At 43.9% G+C, this 17,275-nt stretch overlaps 1 protein-coding gene across 1 annotated transcript; it reads right to left on the bottom strand.

Annotated features, from left to right (window-relative positions):
• Positions 1 to 3,274: 3,274 nt before the first annotated feature.
• Positions 3,275 to 7,798, bottom strand: C5H1orf53 (chromosome 5 C1orf53 homolog). The gene is made up of 3 exons (XM_057770594.1): positions 7,543 to 7,798; positions 4,735 to 4,836; positions 3,275 to 3,404 (listed from the first exon to the last, which is right to left on the bottom strand). Exons 1-3 carry the CDS (start codon positions 7,777 to 7,779, stop codon positions 3,333 to 3,335), a joined length of 411 nt encoding a protein of 136 aa, XP_057626577.1. The 5' UTR covers positions 7,780 to 7,798; the 3' UTR covers positions 3,275 to 3,332.
• Positions 7,799 to 17,275: the final 9,477 nt, after the last annotated feature.

Below are 17,275 nucleotides of genomic sequence, written 5' to 3'. Positions count from 1 at the left end.
TCGGAGATGGGGAGGCGGGGGATTAGCTTGGGCTCCCGCGCCAGTGGGGAAGGAGGTGTGAGCAGAGAGATTGGCAGCTCCAGAACGCCGGTCAGCGCCGGCGCCGCCCTCCCCCCACGCCAGTCTGCTCCCCAAAGACCCCGCAGTCCGCTCCTTGACTTGGCATGAGCCAAGGGGCTGAATGGGTTGAAGGCATTTGCGTGCCTCGAAGCCACCAGCAAAAATTACGGGTTTGTGCGGGGATGGAAGCCAACCAGTCCCACAAGCTCTCCACAGTTTGGGGGCTTTAAGAGACGGCTCGGGAATGATGAATCCAAGCCACCCCTCCCCCGCACGCTCACTCTGCACACTAAACAGCGGAGTGTTGCTCGGAGCCTTAGAGACTGACTGTGCTCCGTGCGTGTTTCACGGGAACACTAGGCTTCGTGAACTAGTCCCTCGGGTCAGTCAGTCAATCAGTCCCATCCGTTTACAGAACCGGACTTTCCCAGGCTCACCTAGTTTATTTTTTCTATTGTACCCTCCTGGAAAAGGAGGAGGACAAGACTCTTAGGTTCAGCTTTATAATATAAAAATCAGTGAGCGAGCACTGGAAACTCTTGGGTTCTGTCCTATGCGGTGCCTTTTAATTTCTTTGGCTATCCGTTTCAGGTGTTTGATAAGGATACGCATACAGAGGAGAGGAGGGAGGGAGGGAGGGAGGGAGGGAGGGAGGGAGGGAGGGAGGGAGGGAGGGAGGGAGAATCCCCCCTCAAAGAGGAATCATTTTGGAATCTGGAAATGCATCTTAACCATTGTAGGATAGTGCAAAAGTAACACAGAGCTTTACGTTCTCCGCCGCCGACAGATGTCAGCTCCCCAGCTTAGCCGTCGGTGGAAGGTAGGGAAGATAAAGTGGCTGATGGAAGTGAGCAGTGAGCAGTGAAGGGTGATGAGGGGAGAGCCAGGTTCCTTTGGGGCTGCCCTGGGACCCTTCGACTTCTAACAGCTGCAGGACGCAGCGTGGCAAGTGTCATTCATCGGGTAGGTAGGGAGCCTCCTTCACCAATCTTGTCTGGAGACGAATCAAAGCCCCACCAAGTTTTGATGTTAGAAGCTTGTTGAGCAAAGGACTTTGCAGACGCCTTTGGAGAGGGGGCACTTCGCTGAAACAAAGACCCTTGGTAGAGCCAGTGAAAACTTTTAGGATCTCATTTGCTCCAAGCACCCTATTTGGAACTTCAAGTTTTACTTGAAAGGATAAACTTATTTCTCATCTCGACCTTCTTAATCAGTGGGGACAGTGCAGCTCCCAAAGAGAGAGGAGTGTACATCACTACTCACAGCTAGGGAGGACCTTCTTACAGCTGAGAGAAGAACTAGCCTCAGAAATCCATCTCCACCCCTGCTCCAGTAACCTTAGTTTCTTTGGGGGTCATTCTGTGTTAGAAACAACCCCCAAATCAGTCTCTCTTGATTTACTGTGCCCAAGGGCAGAAGGAGGCTCCAGGAACCTTGAGAGTGGAGCTACAACAGAATTGGTTTATATGGGGACATTGCTTTTCTGGGCATCAGCATGTGTTTCTATCTATGCACCCAATAAGAGAGCCGAGTTTTTACTTTACAATGTGTGAAAACTATATAGCTTAAACCCTCTGTAGCGGAGCCCATTTATGTGGCAGTATTGTGTTTACTGTGGGAGCACCTGCCTTGCTCCCATCCGTTATACCATGGTTCAGAATAATCTCTCCAGAACCACTGCAGACCTTGATTCCTGGAATCAGGTGTAGGCATGAATAGGGTCCCCCTCCCTTGACCCAGCATCTACTGTGCTGCAAGTTGAGATCCCAAGAATTGCCAACCTCCATGATGGCTAGTTTTTTGGAAGGATTGAACTAAGAGGAAGAAAGTGCAGCCAGGGAGTAACGGCTTCCCTGGGAGTTTCTTATATCTCCCAAGGGTCTTTTTTTTTTTTCCTAAACACTCTCTTAAGTAGGACTCCTTTTCAACATAGTCTCTCCTTCTTCCTTTTCTAGATTCTTCAGGAAGATAACCTTTTTAGACTGTATTTCTTTAGAACATCATCATCACCCATCCACCACCCAAGAGACTATCTGGTTAATCTTCAGTTTTAGTTAAAAAGTAGAAGTGCGATTGCTCCTGAACCTAAGAATGGGAAAGAAAGTGGCTTCAAGGAATCCTTATGACACAGCTACTCCCTTATGACACAGCTACCCCCTTCCTCAGAATAACTTGTGGATATGACAATCCCAGGCCCAATATAGTAGCATTTTAATCCAAGGAAGCTGCAGGTACCTTACTTGCATCTTGGGGGGTGCTTTCTAGAGACCAGGGCAGAGGACTGGGAGACCTGAGCCATCAATGTGGTCAACAGGCTTTGGGAGCTATTTAATACCAGGCATGGAAAGTATGTAAATAACAAAGTAGTAATTAAAGAAAATCAGAATCACTAGAAACTTATTTTCACATATTTTATAGCTAAGGACTTTTATTTGGGGACAAATATTGAAGAAGGCACTAGAACCTTTTGGTTGATTAAAACCTGAAAATCTCTGAGTGCTTCATGTCTGAGGGCCAGTTATTGCATAACTTTTCCACTGGCAGACAAAGGGCCTCCCAGAGGCTGCTGCCCTGCAACAGAAGCAGAGAAGGTAAGAAAAGAACAAGCCCCTGGGAGATAATGCCTCCCTAGAGGCTGGACTCTCACAGGGGAAATCACCACAGTGGACAAAAGGTCTGCAGAGCAAGAAAGATGTTCAAAGGTAGCCTTGCCTCAGAAATGTGAGAAGAAAATGGAGAGGACTGGGTAAAGGGAGAATGAGGGCTGGGCTAGGGGAGGCATGTTTGGTGGTCTGACCCCATATCAAAATGGTCTGAGATTCACACTGAAAGTGCAGATGGACAATGAGAGCATCTTTGCAGGAGGGTGATATTTCTTGGGTGTTCATATCCTGCACTACATGGTATTATATCCTGAAGTTGAAGATACACATAAAATAAAGAATGTACTTGCTCGTTGCCAGCAACCTTCCTTGCACTGATGAGAAGCATTGGGAGAAGCAGACAAAGCCAAGGGAAACCCAAAGCTACTCTTACGGGCCCAACTGCCACTTTCATGTAAGAAGACAGTCGTTACTTTTTTCTTCAACATGTGCATGTGATCATGCAGCAAAAAGCAAGGAAAATAATGTCCATTTTATGGATGTTTGTTTGAATGTTTGTACTTAATACTAAATTGGTGTTCAGATATTTATAACAAATAAGAATTCCAGGCTAAGACTTTATTTTCAAAAACATAAGTTCAACTAGACAGAACAGATATAAAGTTGTTGTCAAACATAAAAATAGGAGTTGAATTGCTTCTTTTTAGATGGATCTTTCACATTGACTTGGCCATATGGACACTGAAAAAGAAGGACAACAAATTATGATCAAATTATTTAACAGTCATTGTGGGAATGTGCATGTCTCATGGTGGGACATATCTTGGGTACTAAACAACACAATGGGACCTTGGGTAAATAGCCCCAATTAGGGCTCAAGAACCATTTCCTAAGTATATCCTTCCAACTTCAAGAATTTTATTATCTTACGAAATCTATAGGTCCTACATTTATGCAACGCTGTCATGCATTTGATTAGGAACATCTCGTGGCATAGGTAGGAGTATCCGTAAATGTGAAGACTGACATTTAAAACTGTCTACAGTTCATACGTGTACTGGTGTCTGGTCTTTGATGGGAAAGTGGACTAGTGAAAGGAAATGATATCTTCTTGCAGGAAAAATACTCAAAGTGTTCTGTAAACAGTTGTTATCTGCTTACAACCTTAACCAAATAACAATATGTCTCAGTGGTATGCCTCACAATAGAAAAAAAAACTCTCTGATTTCTTCTTTGCTCAGAATAGAGGAAGGAATAGTCATTCACTTTGACCATTAAACACAGGTATGAGTCTCCGAATAAGCCTACTCAGACCTGCAACACTAACTTTGGAGTAACATAACTTCACAGTTCCTTTAAACACTGACTAGAAGAAAGGGAAACAGGGAAGAACAAGGACAGGAGGGGAAGAGGGAGAAGGAGAGGGAGAGAGAGGATAGGAACTACAGGAAAGTAGAGCACCAGTACTGGAGACCTTCCCAGGGAAGCAGGACTGTGAAGCAGGGAGTGGAATGCAAGGGGAGGAAGTCTTATCATTTCAGCGAGATCCATGTCTCAAATGATGGGCAAATGTCTGTTTCTTAAGATAGCGGATTTCCAGGACTTGAGCTCCAACATTTTTCTTTGTTTCTCTCCTCTCTCTCTCTCTCTCTCTCTCTCTCTCTCTCTCTCTCTCTCTCTCTCTCTCTCTCTCTCTCTCTCCCTCCCTCTCCCTCTCCCTCTCCCTCTCTCTCTCTCTTTGAATTTTCTTCCTGCTCTCTGTGCTTGCCTAGTGAAGACAACTTTTTTCAGACTTTGTGAAAGCTTTCCTCCCAATAAAGAGTTACTCTGAATTTCAAGTCTTAGCCTTTGGAGGAGCTGATGCTTGCAATGAAACGGTACAAAATTCCATTAACTTTAAAGGTCCTGTGTTGGTACTAACAGCTTTGTTGTCCTTTGCTGAAACAGCTAGTGAAAAGCACACTCTAGGTCTATTTAGCCTTTTTATATGACTTGTTGTTCAAATAATAGGTATTTATGAAGTTACAGAAGCTCAGCAAACTGCTTGGGTAATTCGAGAACTGTTACTCACGTGTCTGCAGGCAGAACCGCAGCAGGCACCTCTCTGCAAGTGGGCCAGCCTTGTGAACACCACGTACCCCGTAGCTGGGTCCACATAGCTTAGCTGGCCAGCCTGAAGAGTAATAAAACAATGTATTAATCTTAATGCTCGTCATACCTCCCTAGTAATATTTTTAGTCCAAAACTACTGTAAAAATAAGAGTAATACAAATTTCTTTCCCAGTAATCTAGTGGCATTTGCAATAAAGAAGCAAATGCATTTCAATGTTATATACAATCTAACTGTATGTGATTAAAGGGAAAACATACAGCTTGAGTAAAATGAGAAGCTGATGGAAAAACAAGAAGTCCTCTGTATGCAATAACTATGTAGCCACCTCTCTGATACTTTTCATCCCGCTTCTAGGCAACGAGCTCAATAACAAGTGATTTAGATGATTTTAAGAGCCTAAGAGGCTGAAAATGAACTCCACTCAGAAGTTGCACTTACAATTTCAGTACTTACAATATGTGGATAATGATTTAAATCCGCAGAAAAGGTGCTAATCAAAGCCAAACAGCCCTTGCAGAAAAGCATTACCTTTGCTATTATTGAACACTCTCCATACCTTCATGATGTGTTGCTCCGCTACACAGTCCACACTATTTTTCCCTCCTCCCCAGCTCCCACTAACGCTAGCTCTAGTCTTACAGGAAACAAAGTATTGTTGGTTTAACAAGCTTGAGTAAAAGTAACTTCCAGTATACAACTTCAAGTGCCAGGGAAGCATTTTCCACCTATGCACAAGTATCACTTTAATTATGCTTCTTAGCCTCCAGATTTTAGAGGAAAGTTCCCTATAAACTTTTATGTAATACCTTCATCTCCAGTGGCTCAGCATATCACTCTTGCATGTAGACTTTCATTAAAATGTGCAAGAAATATGCAGCAGGTCTTTAGACATACATTTTTCTTTTTCTTTTCTGTTTTTGAGACAGGGTCTCACCATATGGCTTTGCCTGGCCTGGAACTCACTGTCGTCCAGGCTCGCCTCAAGCTTACAGCAACATGTTGGATGAAAAGTATTACCAACTATGCCATACACTTTTTTTAGTCATGAGCATCTTCAACTGTTCAGTGTCATATTTAATGACACCACTCATTATGGTTGACATTTAGACCAACTAATGTTGGTCCAAGTCTAGGTTTGCTCTAAGGCATTCCCACACAGATAGACCACAGTACTAAGAATTCAGCAAGTCTCAATGATGCTTTCAAGGGCTTTCCAAATCCTGGGGTCATATGACACCAGGTGCACTCAACACTACTGTAGAATGGCCCACTTCCGGGACCTCACTTCTTTTTCTTTTCAACTTCTCATCCCCACAAAGCTCATGTTTGAAGACAAATAAAACATTGCAAAGTCTTGAGCAGCCTTCACTTTTTGTAGCTTCCATGTGTTTCCTGAAGACAATTATCTGGCTACACTCTCTGCGTGTATATGGTGCGCCTCCGAGTTTGCTGACTGACTATACACAATTGGTCCTCACTAAATGAGCCTCAGATAATGATGGCAACAAAGATGAGGCAAGTTTGACTGGGGAGCAAGCCGTCAGGTGAGGATGCAATCAGCAGCGGAAGAGCTATGAGGGCTAGCTGTCTTGAGGCATGGAGAAGAGCTGTGGTTTGGGAGCTCTGATTTGTGGCAAAGAGAACTATCAAGCTTGTTTGGGGTTTTATGTAGGGTCTCCTGGACTGTCATGTAATCTGTGAAACAAGGATGAAACGGTCGTGGATTCCCTAGGGAAAGCAAGTTCCTTTCTTCCCCCATGTTGACTGAACCAGTCTTTACACGCACTGCAAACAATGAGACTTCTGGGTTTTACCTTACATGGTGACTAGTGGGGACAAACACCATGTGTCATATTTAAAATAAGAGTATGAGCAAGAATAATCAAATACTGCCAATAATCTCTTGATGAATCTTTATTTACTTTCAACCCCTGAAAGGGTCAGCAGGTTCCCAGGGCCTACTATTGTCGAGGGAGGGATGTCAACCTTGGGAAACAGTCAAGGTTTTTCTCTCTACCTCTGTGGGTCAAACCAACCAAAATAACACTCAGTTATCTTATCAAGAACTATCAAACAAAGAGCTTACTATACAGGTTTATGACAAATCACTTTTATATCTTATAGAACTTAGAATATAATAAATAATGCTATCTTCAAATTCTTGTAGTCTGAGTTGTCGGGAAGCTGCAGGGAGATAAGGATGGATATTAGTGGTGACAATCAATCGTCAAATCCACAAACCAGAAGAAAAGGTTATTCAAAAATGCATAGGGAAAAATGCAAACTTGCCCGACAGTAATTTCCTCTGCTCACTTGGACTTGGGGACAAAGTGTGAGAGGACATAAGGCAAAAATGCAAGGCATCTGTCTTGTTTTCATTATGAAAGTCACTGCAAGGCAGGTAGCTCAAGGTACCGTGCTCAGGCAACATATCTGTACGTTTCCGTCTCAATGTTTCCATCTTTGGTTCCTTCACACCCCTTTCCCCACCCAACACACTCACACACTGGAGGGCGCGCGCGAGCACACACACCCCGAGACAAGCCTTTAGCTGGGACACTGATCAGAAACCGAGTCCCACTCTCACGCAAGAGTGCGGCCCGGTTTCTCGCAGGACCCTCCCAGCAGACGCACGACGCCGATCCGCCCCAGGCCGGAGGTCCAGGACCGACAACTCCTGTCCCTCCGCCCGGGGCGGCCTCCGGGGTCTAGGGGCTGAGCACGCGCAGGCGCAGAGGCCGCGGGGCGGGCTAGAGCGGGCCTCACCGCGCAGGCGGCCTCGTGCAGCCCGGCGATGTGCCGCTCGGCCGCGGTTAACTCTTGGCTCGCCGGATGCCTCGGCTCTCCTTCGGGCGCCCCCCGCGAGCCTGGAGCGGAGCCGCCGCTGGCTCCTTCGGAAGCCGAGCTGAGGGTTGAGCTCGGCTGCTGTCGGAAGCCTTCAGCCCGAGGCGGTGGCCTCCCTAGCGCCGCTCTGGCCAGCGCCGGGAACCCACAGGCCGCCATGGCGCCGCCACGGTGGGAGGCGTAGCGACGCCGGAAGGCGGGGCTGTGGGCGGGGCGAAGAGGGGAGGCGGGGCCTGTTCGGGGCAGGCACGGCTGTCCTTCAGTCTTCGGTTCCCTTCACTCGGCCCCTTGGCAGAGAAAAAACGTGCCCCGGAAGACTGGAACAAGGTGCCGTCTCCCGTTCTCTGTTCTTAAATTCTCTTGCTGTATTTCTTCTGAGATAAAGGGGGAGCATTTTCATTTCCCGTCAGGCTAGGTTATAGCATAATCGTAATTAATAATAAAAAAATAGAAAGTGAGCCGTGTTACTAAGCACCTTCAGCCCATATAGAAAAGGCTGCGCATTTGCTGCTCATGTGTGGAGGGAATAAAGCTGGAAGCACAAACTTGGTGACTTAGCTGACTCACTCACTGTAGAATGAAACTCAAGGAAAAGTCTCACGCTAAGAAAAGGTGCTGTTCACGTAGCGAGGTTTTCACAAAATCAAACCTAAAAGCCCGTCTGAAAGACAAAGTTACTCCTACAAAGTTAATTGGGAGGAATTAGCACAAGCACAGGACATAATTTCATATGTTAATTAAATTAACACCATGCCCAGCCTGGACCCGTATCCTGGATTTCAAGAGAAGGGGTGTTGAATTAGTTAGTGATCTTCGGTATAAAGAAGAGAGAAGAGACCAAAAAATGACTGAGCAAGAGAGATCTTTGTAGTGACATAGTAGCTCTTCGAGTTGACCATGAAGTTTACATATATTTACATGTGGGAAGATAGCACAGTGTTCCAGTATTGCATTTCTGGTTTTCATGTTGTAGTGCATGTGGATGTAGGCTTTGGATTAAACTGGATTAGAACCTGTCTAATATATTTCCAACTCATGAATCTGAAATTATTTAAAATTTAGAACAGTAATAAATCAGAGAAATAATGGTTTCCAGATCACTGAATACAGAGAACCTTTCTTCAGTCTCTCTTTTATTCCCAATTTTAACCGTGCCCTTGATGTAGGTCTGGTGGTGTGTAGCTGTTATCCTAGTGCTCAGGAGGTGGTCGCATGAGGACTATGCTTTGTGACCAGTCTGGGCTGTATACTGAGTTCCAGTCATAACGAAATCTGGTCTAAGAAAAAAAATCATCCCAGTTAGTTGATGCCTACGAGCATGCAAACTGAGGATGCACTTTGTGTTCTCACATGTTACCACTGTTTGCATTCTTACAGATACATCTTTAAAATATAATCAAAGTTGAAAATACAGTTAAAAGAGATGAGAAAATATATCACTACTAATAATTCCCAAATATTCTGGTAGTTTAATTATGACATCCTTTAGATATTGAGAAAATATGTCTTCAATTTTCATTTGATCTCCATATCAAGGTTACCTTTCCTTACACCTCTTGTATGAAAAGACTCTGCGGGCTTAACTCCTGGCTCATTCTCATGTGTTCATTTCTTTTCAGATTCTCTCTGTTCACAGTAGCCAACACTATATGACAATGAGATAATCAAGTCCAACCTCAGAAGGTAGGTGTGGGTTTTGAATGAGAATGGTCTCCATAGTCTCATATGTTTGAATATTTGGTGCCCAGTTGGTGGAACTCTTTGGGAAAGATTAGGATGTGTGGCCATGTTGGAGGAAGTTTGACACTAAAGGTGGGCTTCAGGGTTTAAAGCGCCCACACCATTCTCAGTTAGCTCTCTCGCTGTCTCCCTGTTCCTCATACTTGTGGATCAGATGTCAGTTCTCAGTTATTAATCCGGAGTCATGCCTGCCTTCTTGTTGCCATGCTCCACACCGTAATGATCATAGTCTATAACGCAAAAACTGTGAGGCACCAAATTAAACACGTTCTTTTATAAGTTGCCTTGGTCATGGTGTTTTGTCATGATTGTAGAAAAGTAGGTGAAGTTCTCATGTTATTATGAAGCTATTATAGCTGGATTTTCATGTAGCATAATATTGGCTAGATTTTATAACTCTCCCTCAAATTCGTGGTGTTTATGTTGGCATTAAAACATGTTTATCATGTTTGACGGTAGGTTTCAGGGAAATTTATTCCCCTATTATCCATTTATATTAAATTTTGGGTTTTTTGTTTTTGTTTGTTTGTTTGTTTGTTTGTTTTGAGATAACGTTTCTCTGTGTAACAGCCATGCTGTATTGGAACTCATTCTGTAGGCCAGGCTGACCTCCTACCTCTGTCTCCCAAGTGCTGGGAATAAAAGCGTGTACCACCACCACCCAGCCTACATTAATTTTTAAATAGGTGTGTTAAGATTTTGGGTTGCAAGTTATACACACATATATACCTGCACACATATATACAAACATATATACATTATACAAACTGAGACTGGTTAGAATAAAGGACTGTTTATATTAATAATCATGGAGCATAACTGAAGTTAGCACTTGAGGAATTGACCAGAGCATGGCTCTTTCCATTTTCTCTTTCAATGCTGATTTGCTGTCTACACAGTGTCTTTTCTCATTGATGGAAAGTGGCTGCAATCTAGGATATCATAGATTCTCATTCTTGTCTTATGAAGAAAAGCAGACCTTGCAGTGAAGCTCCAGGTTAGGAGAAGCTCCTGGCCTCCTAGAAGTTTTAGAAGTCATCATCTGTTGTGGTATATTTTGATCGTACTCAGACACTCCCATGTTGACAGAGATTTCTGTACTGCCCAGTCAGTCCCACAGCCTTTCAGTCCCAACAAAATACACAGAGGTCTACTTTAATTATAAACTGGCTGACCTATTAGTTCAGGCTTCTCATTAACTAATTTCTACATTTTAATCCATAATTCTTGCCCGTGTTAGCCACGTGGCTTGGTACCTTTATCAGCAAGGCATTCTCATCTTGCTTCCTCTGTGTCTGGATGATGACTGCCGACTGCATCTTATTTTTCCCAGAATGCTCCTGTTCTCATTGTCCTGCCTATACTTCCTGCCTGTCTACTGGCCAATCAGTGTTTTATTAGAATATAAGTGACAGAGTACAGACCATTGTCTCACAGCACTCCCAGGACTACCAATGAAGTTTACTTTGGATCAGAGGGCAAAGCTAGCCACTAGCTGATCAAAATTAGCCATAAAGTTTAGAGGACTGAGGACATATAGGAAGACAAAGGAAACAGAAGGGAGGGGCTTAGAAAGATTCTCAGCCATTTTGGATCAAAGAAGGAGAGAGGAGGTCACTGGTTGTTCCTCTGCTGCTTCTCTGATTATTCAGGTTCTTACCCTAACATCTGACTCTCGAGCTTTTATTGATAAAGAATAATTAAATAAATGCTTCGATCATTAGTGTGAGAAATAAATCTCCTTGCTTCAGGTTTCCAGATGGTTTTTCAAATGACCCTTATATTAGTTATCCCTCCCCCATTCCCTCCTTTACCCATTCCTGTCCCTATTTAATGTGAAAGGGATCTGAATAGAGCCACCAAATAATAGGGCCCAACCAGACATCCTATGCTACCAAGCAAAACCTCCACTGCTAGGAATAGGTTACATTTTGTTGAATAATTGTTAAAGGGTGTCCCATGGAACATCACAGGCTATTTACAGGGCTGTTGTTTTCTCTCCTGATGGCAAGGCCCTGTTGCTGGAGATAATGCTTACATCTTTGAACACAGAGATTAGTCTGGCGCTTAACTAGAATCTTTACCCCTACTGACTAGTGTTCATAGCACTGGAAGTCACTCTGCATGCTACCATAGGAGAGAGGTCCTGTGACCTACGGCAGCAGTCTGCCTGCAAGATACACTAGTGCAGTAGTGGCGCAAATGTTATGGAAGTGACCAACCACTTTCTGATTGCATTTAAACTTATCCCATATATTGCTAAAGTGACCAGGAACCTGAGAGAGTAGATATATCATGGGACTGGCGTGTGTGGAGAAACCTAATACTATTATTCTTCTGAAGGAAAATAACAATAAAGTGACTTCTAATAGCATACTGCTAAACCCATAGATCATTGCTTTGCTCAGCCCACATCAGAGACCCACAACTACACAATATGAAGAGTGTGAGAGACTTTAAAGCACTCATCCCTAAATGGGATGTCTTTATCAAACCCCTCCCATCAAGGCTAGGAATCCATGCAGAAGAGGAGGCAGAAGGGTTCTAAGAGTCAGAGCTAATGGATTACTTCAAGGAAACAGTGTCTTCCAGACACAGCAGGCTGAACTCACATGTGAACTCACAGAGACCATGTCAGCATGCATGCACAAGGCCTATTCAGGTTCAGGCCAGATGGGTTTCCAGCTCTGTGACAGGGAAGTGAACATGGGGTCACACCCCGTAACCCAACTATCTACAACCGATACCCATGACAAAGGGAAAACGGACTCTTTCCTTTGGAGGGTCCCTGGTGAATCAGCCACACTCTGGGGTAGACCTCGTGTCCAGGAGTCATTGGCCAGCACAAAATGAACTCAGTAGTATTTTTGTGAACTTTTTCTTTTGTTTTGACTCTATTTCTTTAAAAATCTCATTAGTCTTTAGCCGGTTTGTTTTGAATTTCATTTTTATGGGGTATCTTGTTTCTCGTGTTTTTGTTTTGGGGGGGCATGAAGTTGGGTGTGTACGGAGGTGGGGAGGAACTGGGGGAATGGAAACATAGTCAAAATACACTGTATGAAAACATTTTAAACCCTTGCTTCATAAATAGAGCACCAGAGCCTCAGAGAGAAAGTGAGGCAGTTCATTTTATAACTATGTGAAAGCTGGCATCAGCTCAGATGGACGTGAGTGCTGCCTGTGTGCAGAGGAGAGTTTTAAACCATAATGAAAGCAAACCCCTCCCTTCCTCTCCTCTCTAGCTGGGCAATTGGAGTGGGGACAATCTTATAGACCATCTAAGCCCTACCCGCCCCTCTTTCTCTTAACCTTTGTCTTTTTCACAAGAAAACACCCTGCATGGGCTTCATCTCTACATTTTACAGCCTTTTGATTTCAAACTTATCAAGTGTGTGACATTGTATGCAAGCTTAGCTGTTAGTACTTTTGTATTTAGTGCTTTTAGTTTTTGAGGGCGGTAAGTTTAGCAGAGTTTGGGGGTGGGGCTTACCTAGACTATCAGGCTTCAGTAAGAGTCTAGCATTTTTTGACTGGAGGCACCTCTGAACATGATCATCAGGGTTTATTTCATACTATCAGCATCGTGTTCATGTTTCAGTCAGTCTTAGGAGAACAGGTTACCTGGGCATAACTCCTATCGCTGTCTGAAAGCAGACTTTATTAAGTTGATACAGACCTTTAATCCCAGCACCCAGGAGGCAAAGGCAGGTGGATTTCTGTGAATTCAAGGCCTGTTCTATAGAACAAGTTCTAGGACAGCCAGGGCGGTACAGAGAAACCATGTTTTGAAAAACCAACAAGAAATTAAAAAGTGGACCTTATTAATGTTGAGGCCATAATTAACAAATATCTACTATGGTGTGACATCCAAAAACAAGATAAATTCACCAGCCTACCCAGTGATTTTAGTATTTAAATTTTTATCTTGAAATTTGTCTTCGGACCCCTTTCCTCCTCCTGGGTTGCCTCATCCAGGCTTGATGTGAGGGTTTGTGTCTGGTCTTATTTTATCCTGTTGTTCATGTTGGATTGATGTACCTGGGAGGCCTGCTCTTTTCTGATGGGAGAAGGAGAGGAGTAGATATGTGGGAGAGAGGAGGAGGGGGGCTGGGAGAAGTGGAGGGAGGGGAAGCCGTGATCGGGATGTATTGTATGAGAGAAAAATAAATAAAAATTAAAAGCAAATCTTTAACTGTTCCTCTGGCTTACTCTGGTTGTCCTTCCTTGACCCCTCATTTATTATACATGCCCTTTTAGTTTTGGTATTGCGTGCTCAAAACACTCCCAACAATAGGAAGCATGCCTTTTTTGTCTTCTCATCTCTAAAGCCCACCATGCACTTTTGCGTGTAATACTATGAAACAGTAATGGCTAGAAGACCTGTGGCTGCATAATTAAGTCATTGTCTTCCTCCTAAACACTGGTCAGAAATGCCATCTGGAACTGTAAATTATCTATACATAATATTACACATTTAAACAAATATATATTACTTGCTGTAAATAAATGCTTTTTAAAAACTTAAGCCGAATGGTTTACTAAATCTGAAATCTTGCTAAGTAACTGGGTTATTTCAGTAACACTACACATGCATACATTATCATAGATCTGACCTGAGCCCCTAAATTGTTGCCTCTTCAAGTGATGTTTTTAATTATGAATTTATTGAGCTGTGAGTGGACAATTAGCGCTGGAACACAGGGCTAGTAACACTCTTCTTGTCCACATACCACCTGTTATATTCAGTTATTTTGGATGCTGAGTTATGAACTTAGTGTTTTTCACGTAGCTGGATGGTATGTTATGACATGCCATGCCACATGCAGTTGCATCTTCACCATCAATCCCTATGACTGAGAGCAAACGTTACACACCCCTGAGGTTGCCTATGGGACTTTCTTTCCTTTCTTCCCCCCGTTTAATCAGAGACTGAATAGCACACGTTTCACAGAGCTGGTCTCAGAAAATTCTTCAGGGAATTCTAGCCATTTCTGTTCGTGAGCTCTGCCGACTTCGCAGAGGCTGCCGGTCCATCAGCATCACCCACCTGAAGCACTGCTTCACGTGACTCATCCTTCTGTGGGGTTCCTGTTATCCCGGACAAGCGCAGACCGGCCATGTAACATAAAGGATGCTAACCGTTTCATTTCCTTGTCCTCCCTCCCTCTTGACTGTTGTCATGAAGAGCAAGCAGCCTGGCTTCTACCCCCATTGCATCCTTCAAGTCTCTCAGATGACTGGACTGGTCAGTTCAGTACCCTCCTGTGGTACCTACTGGCCTGAGATACTGAACTCTTTAGACACTCGCCCTCCATCAGGTTCATCACCAGGGGCTGTCAGGTTTGTTTGGGTGACATTATTGCACTTTGTCCTCCCTTAGGCCCCAGCCTGTGCCTGCTCTGGTAGCCTCTCTGTCAGCTCGCTATGCTCGTGTTTCCCAGTTTTTCCTGCAAGGTGTGCACGCGTTTCTTCATGACTCCGCTAATCTCCAGAGCACGACTTCATTTGCATGCTCCTCTTACATAATCTTGTTCATGAGACTTTTCTTTCCCTGCTCCTTTATCGTTGGGCCTTCAGGGATACATATAGTCTTACTTACTTTTTTATGCATAGTGGCACAAACATGTAAGAAATTCTGAAAAAGAGCGAGAGCGAGAGAGCGAGAGAGCGAGAGAGCGAGAGCGAGAGCGAGAGCGAGAGCGAGAGAGAGAGAGAGAGAGAGAGAGAGAGAGAAGAAAAACTGGCCTGGCGAGGATGAATAAATAGCAGTGAAGCCCACTTGCAAATCGCATCCTCAAGAAGTAATGCAAGGGCCTTTCCTTCTTATACATTATGGCTAAGAATTACCTTTGGGTTTTCCCAATGCATCAGTTTTTCTTAGGCTACTGTTTCGAGACATATTATGCAAAGATAATAAAGTAACTGTGATTTTCTTTGGCAATCTCCTTAGTAAGCTCCCCTGAAATGGTCATTGACTTAATGGTGAGTGCCGTGTACGGGCCGCATTCCAGACGAAGTAAGTACATGTTGACAGCGAAGAGAAGCCTTGTTAACCCCGAACAATCATTCCAATTATAAACTGTATGCACACAATCACTGTCACATGGAATATCCACACTAATTACTTCTAGCCCTTGTGCTATGCAAGCGTTAGAAAGGAAACCTACAACTGTGTCCATTTAGCGTGAACTGCGGAACCTCCCGAAAGAGCATTGCTAGGTTTAAGACAAAAGCAATAATTTATATATTGTTAAAATAGATGGATTCGATGTGTGCTTTGAAATTGTCTGGATGGCACTGTTTCCCGGGCTTCTTTAAACAACAGCACGCTTGTAACAGGCGTCTTGGCTAAGTCCACAAATGCAGCATACAAATCAGAGAGCTGTTCTTTGCATTCTTGCTGCTGCCTGAGGGGGAAAGCATGGCCACTGTTCCATGACTGGAATGAAAGGCACACTGAGTTTCAGGTCAAATACCCATGACATTGACATGTACGACTAGTCTACTGAGTATGACACATGTTAATATCGTCCCAGTGTGGGAGGGAATGCTATGCCTCAGTGATCAGCCCAGCACATGTAGCCCCGCTCGGGTTTGCACAGGTATAAAGCTGCTGCACCTGCCAAAGCAGTGGACTGTGCGTCTCCTCCGGCAGTTCAGTTGCAGGATGGTCATGTTTGAATAATTCATTCAAGACGTCACCCACCTTAGCTGCCCTGCCTGATTGTATCTCATCATTTATTTATTTGTGAAGATTTGTTTATTTCGTTTTCATGTGCATATTATGTATGTGTACCATGCGTGCGCTTGAAGAGAGCCTCAGATCCCCGGACCTGGAGTTACAAACAGTTGTGAGCCGCCATCTGGGTGCTAGGAACTGAGTCAGGTCCTCTGCAAAAGCAGTGAGTGCCCTTAACTACTGCGTCCTCTCTCCCTGTTTATTTATTTCGAGACAAGGTCTCACTTTTATAGCCCAGCCTGGCCTTGAACTCTCAGTGTAGTTGGATGTGACCTTGAACCTTTGTCTTCTCTGGGTTACAGGTGTGCTCCACCTTGCTGGATTTAATGAAGTACTAGAGGTCAAACCCAGGGACCCATGCACTCTAAGTAAGTACTGTAGCAACTGAGAATCATCCCCGTATCTGATGATATGTCATTATGACACACTTTGGACAGCATACTTATGAATTAGATTGTTTCCATTACTTTATGGGGCCAATAATAAAAGGTAATTCAGAGCATCATGACTGACTGAACACTATAGAATATGTGTTGTATCTACACAGTGAGTTCTGAAACGGAGAACTATTTGAATGCAATTGTGTAATGCCATTCACCAGATCCAAAGTCTGTGATTAATAATTAGAATATGTTCATTCTGCCTACAATTTTACTCTGAATTTAAGAACCGTGACTAAGTTGTGTGTGGTGGCCCATACCTTTAATTTCATCACTCAGAGGCAGTAGCAGGCAGACATCTTTAAGTTTGAGGCCAGGCTGATCTACGTAGCAAATTGCAAGCCAGTCAAGTCTGCAAAGAGAGAGACAGAGAGAGAGAGAATAAATAAAAAAATGCCTAAGTCATAGCCAATGAATAAATAAATTCATAGTATGACAGGTGGAAAATGTAATTGCTGAAGCCTTGAACACCTGCAGCAGGCTCTGAACCTATACCTACCGTCTCAGCTGGGACACGATTATTTCAACACTGTAAGAGTGTGATCCCTCCTCTGTGAAATGTGACAAATGTCTCAACTTTGAGCTATTGTGAGATTAAACGAGATAGCGTGTAAACATCCAGGAGTATGCTGGGCACACACTGCGTTGCTGTTATTACCGCACTGGAAAACCCACTTTTGTGTTTTGATGCTTAATAGTTTAGCTGCCTTCTTTACCACCAACCATTAAACCCGTG

Source organism: Chionomys nivalis, chromosome 5, assembly GCF_950005125.1.
Source record: "Chionomys nivalis chromosome 5, mChiNiv1.1, whole genome shotgun sequence".
In the NCBI taxonomy this organism is placed as follows: Eukaryota; Metazoa; Chordata; class Mammalia; order Rodentia; family Cricetidae; genus Chionomys; species Chionomys nivalis.
Note: the sequence above shows the minus strand (reverse complement) of the source record. Positions and strands in the feature narration are given on the sequence as shown.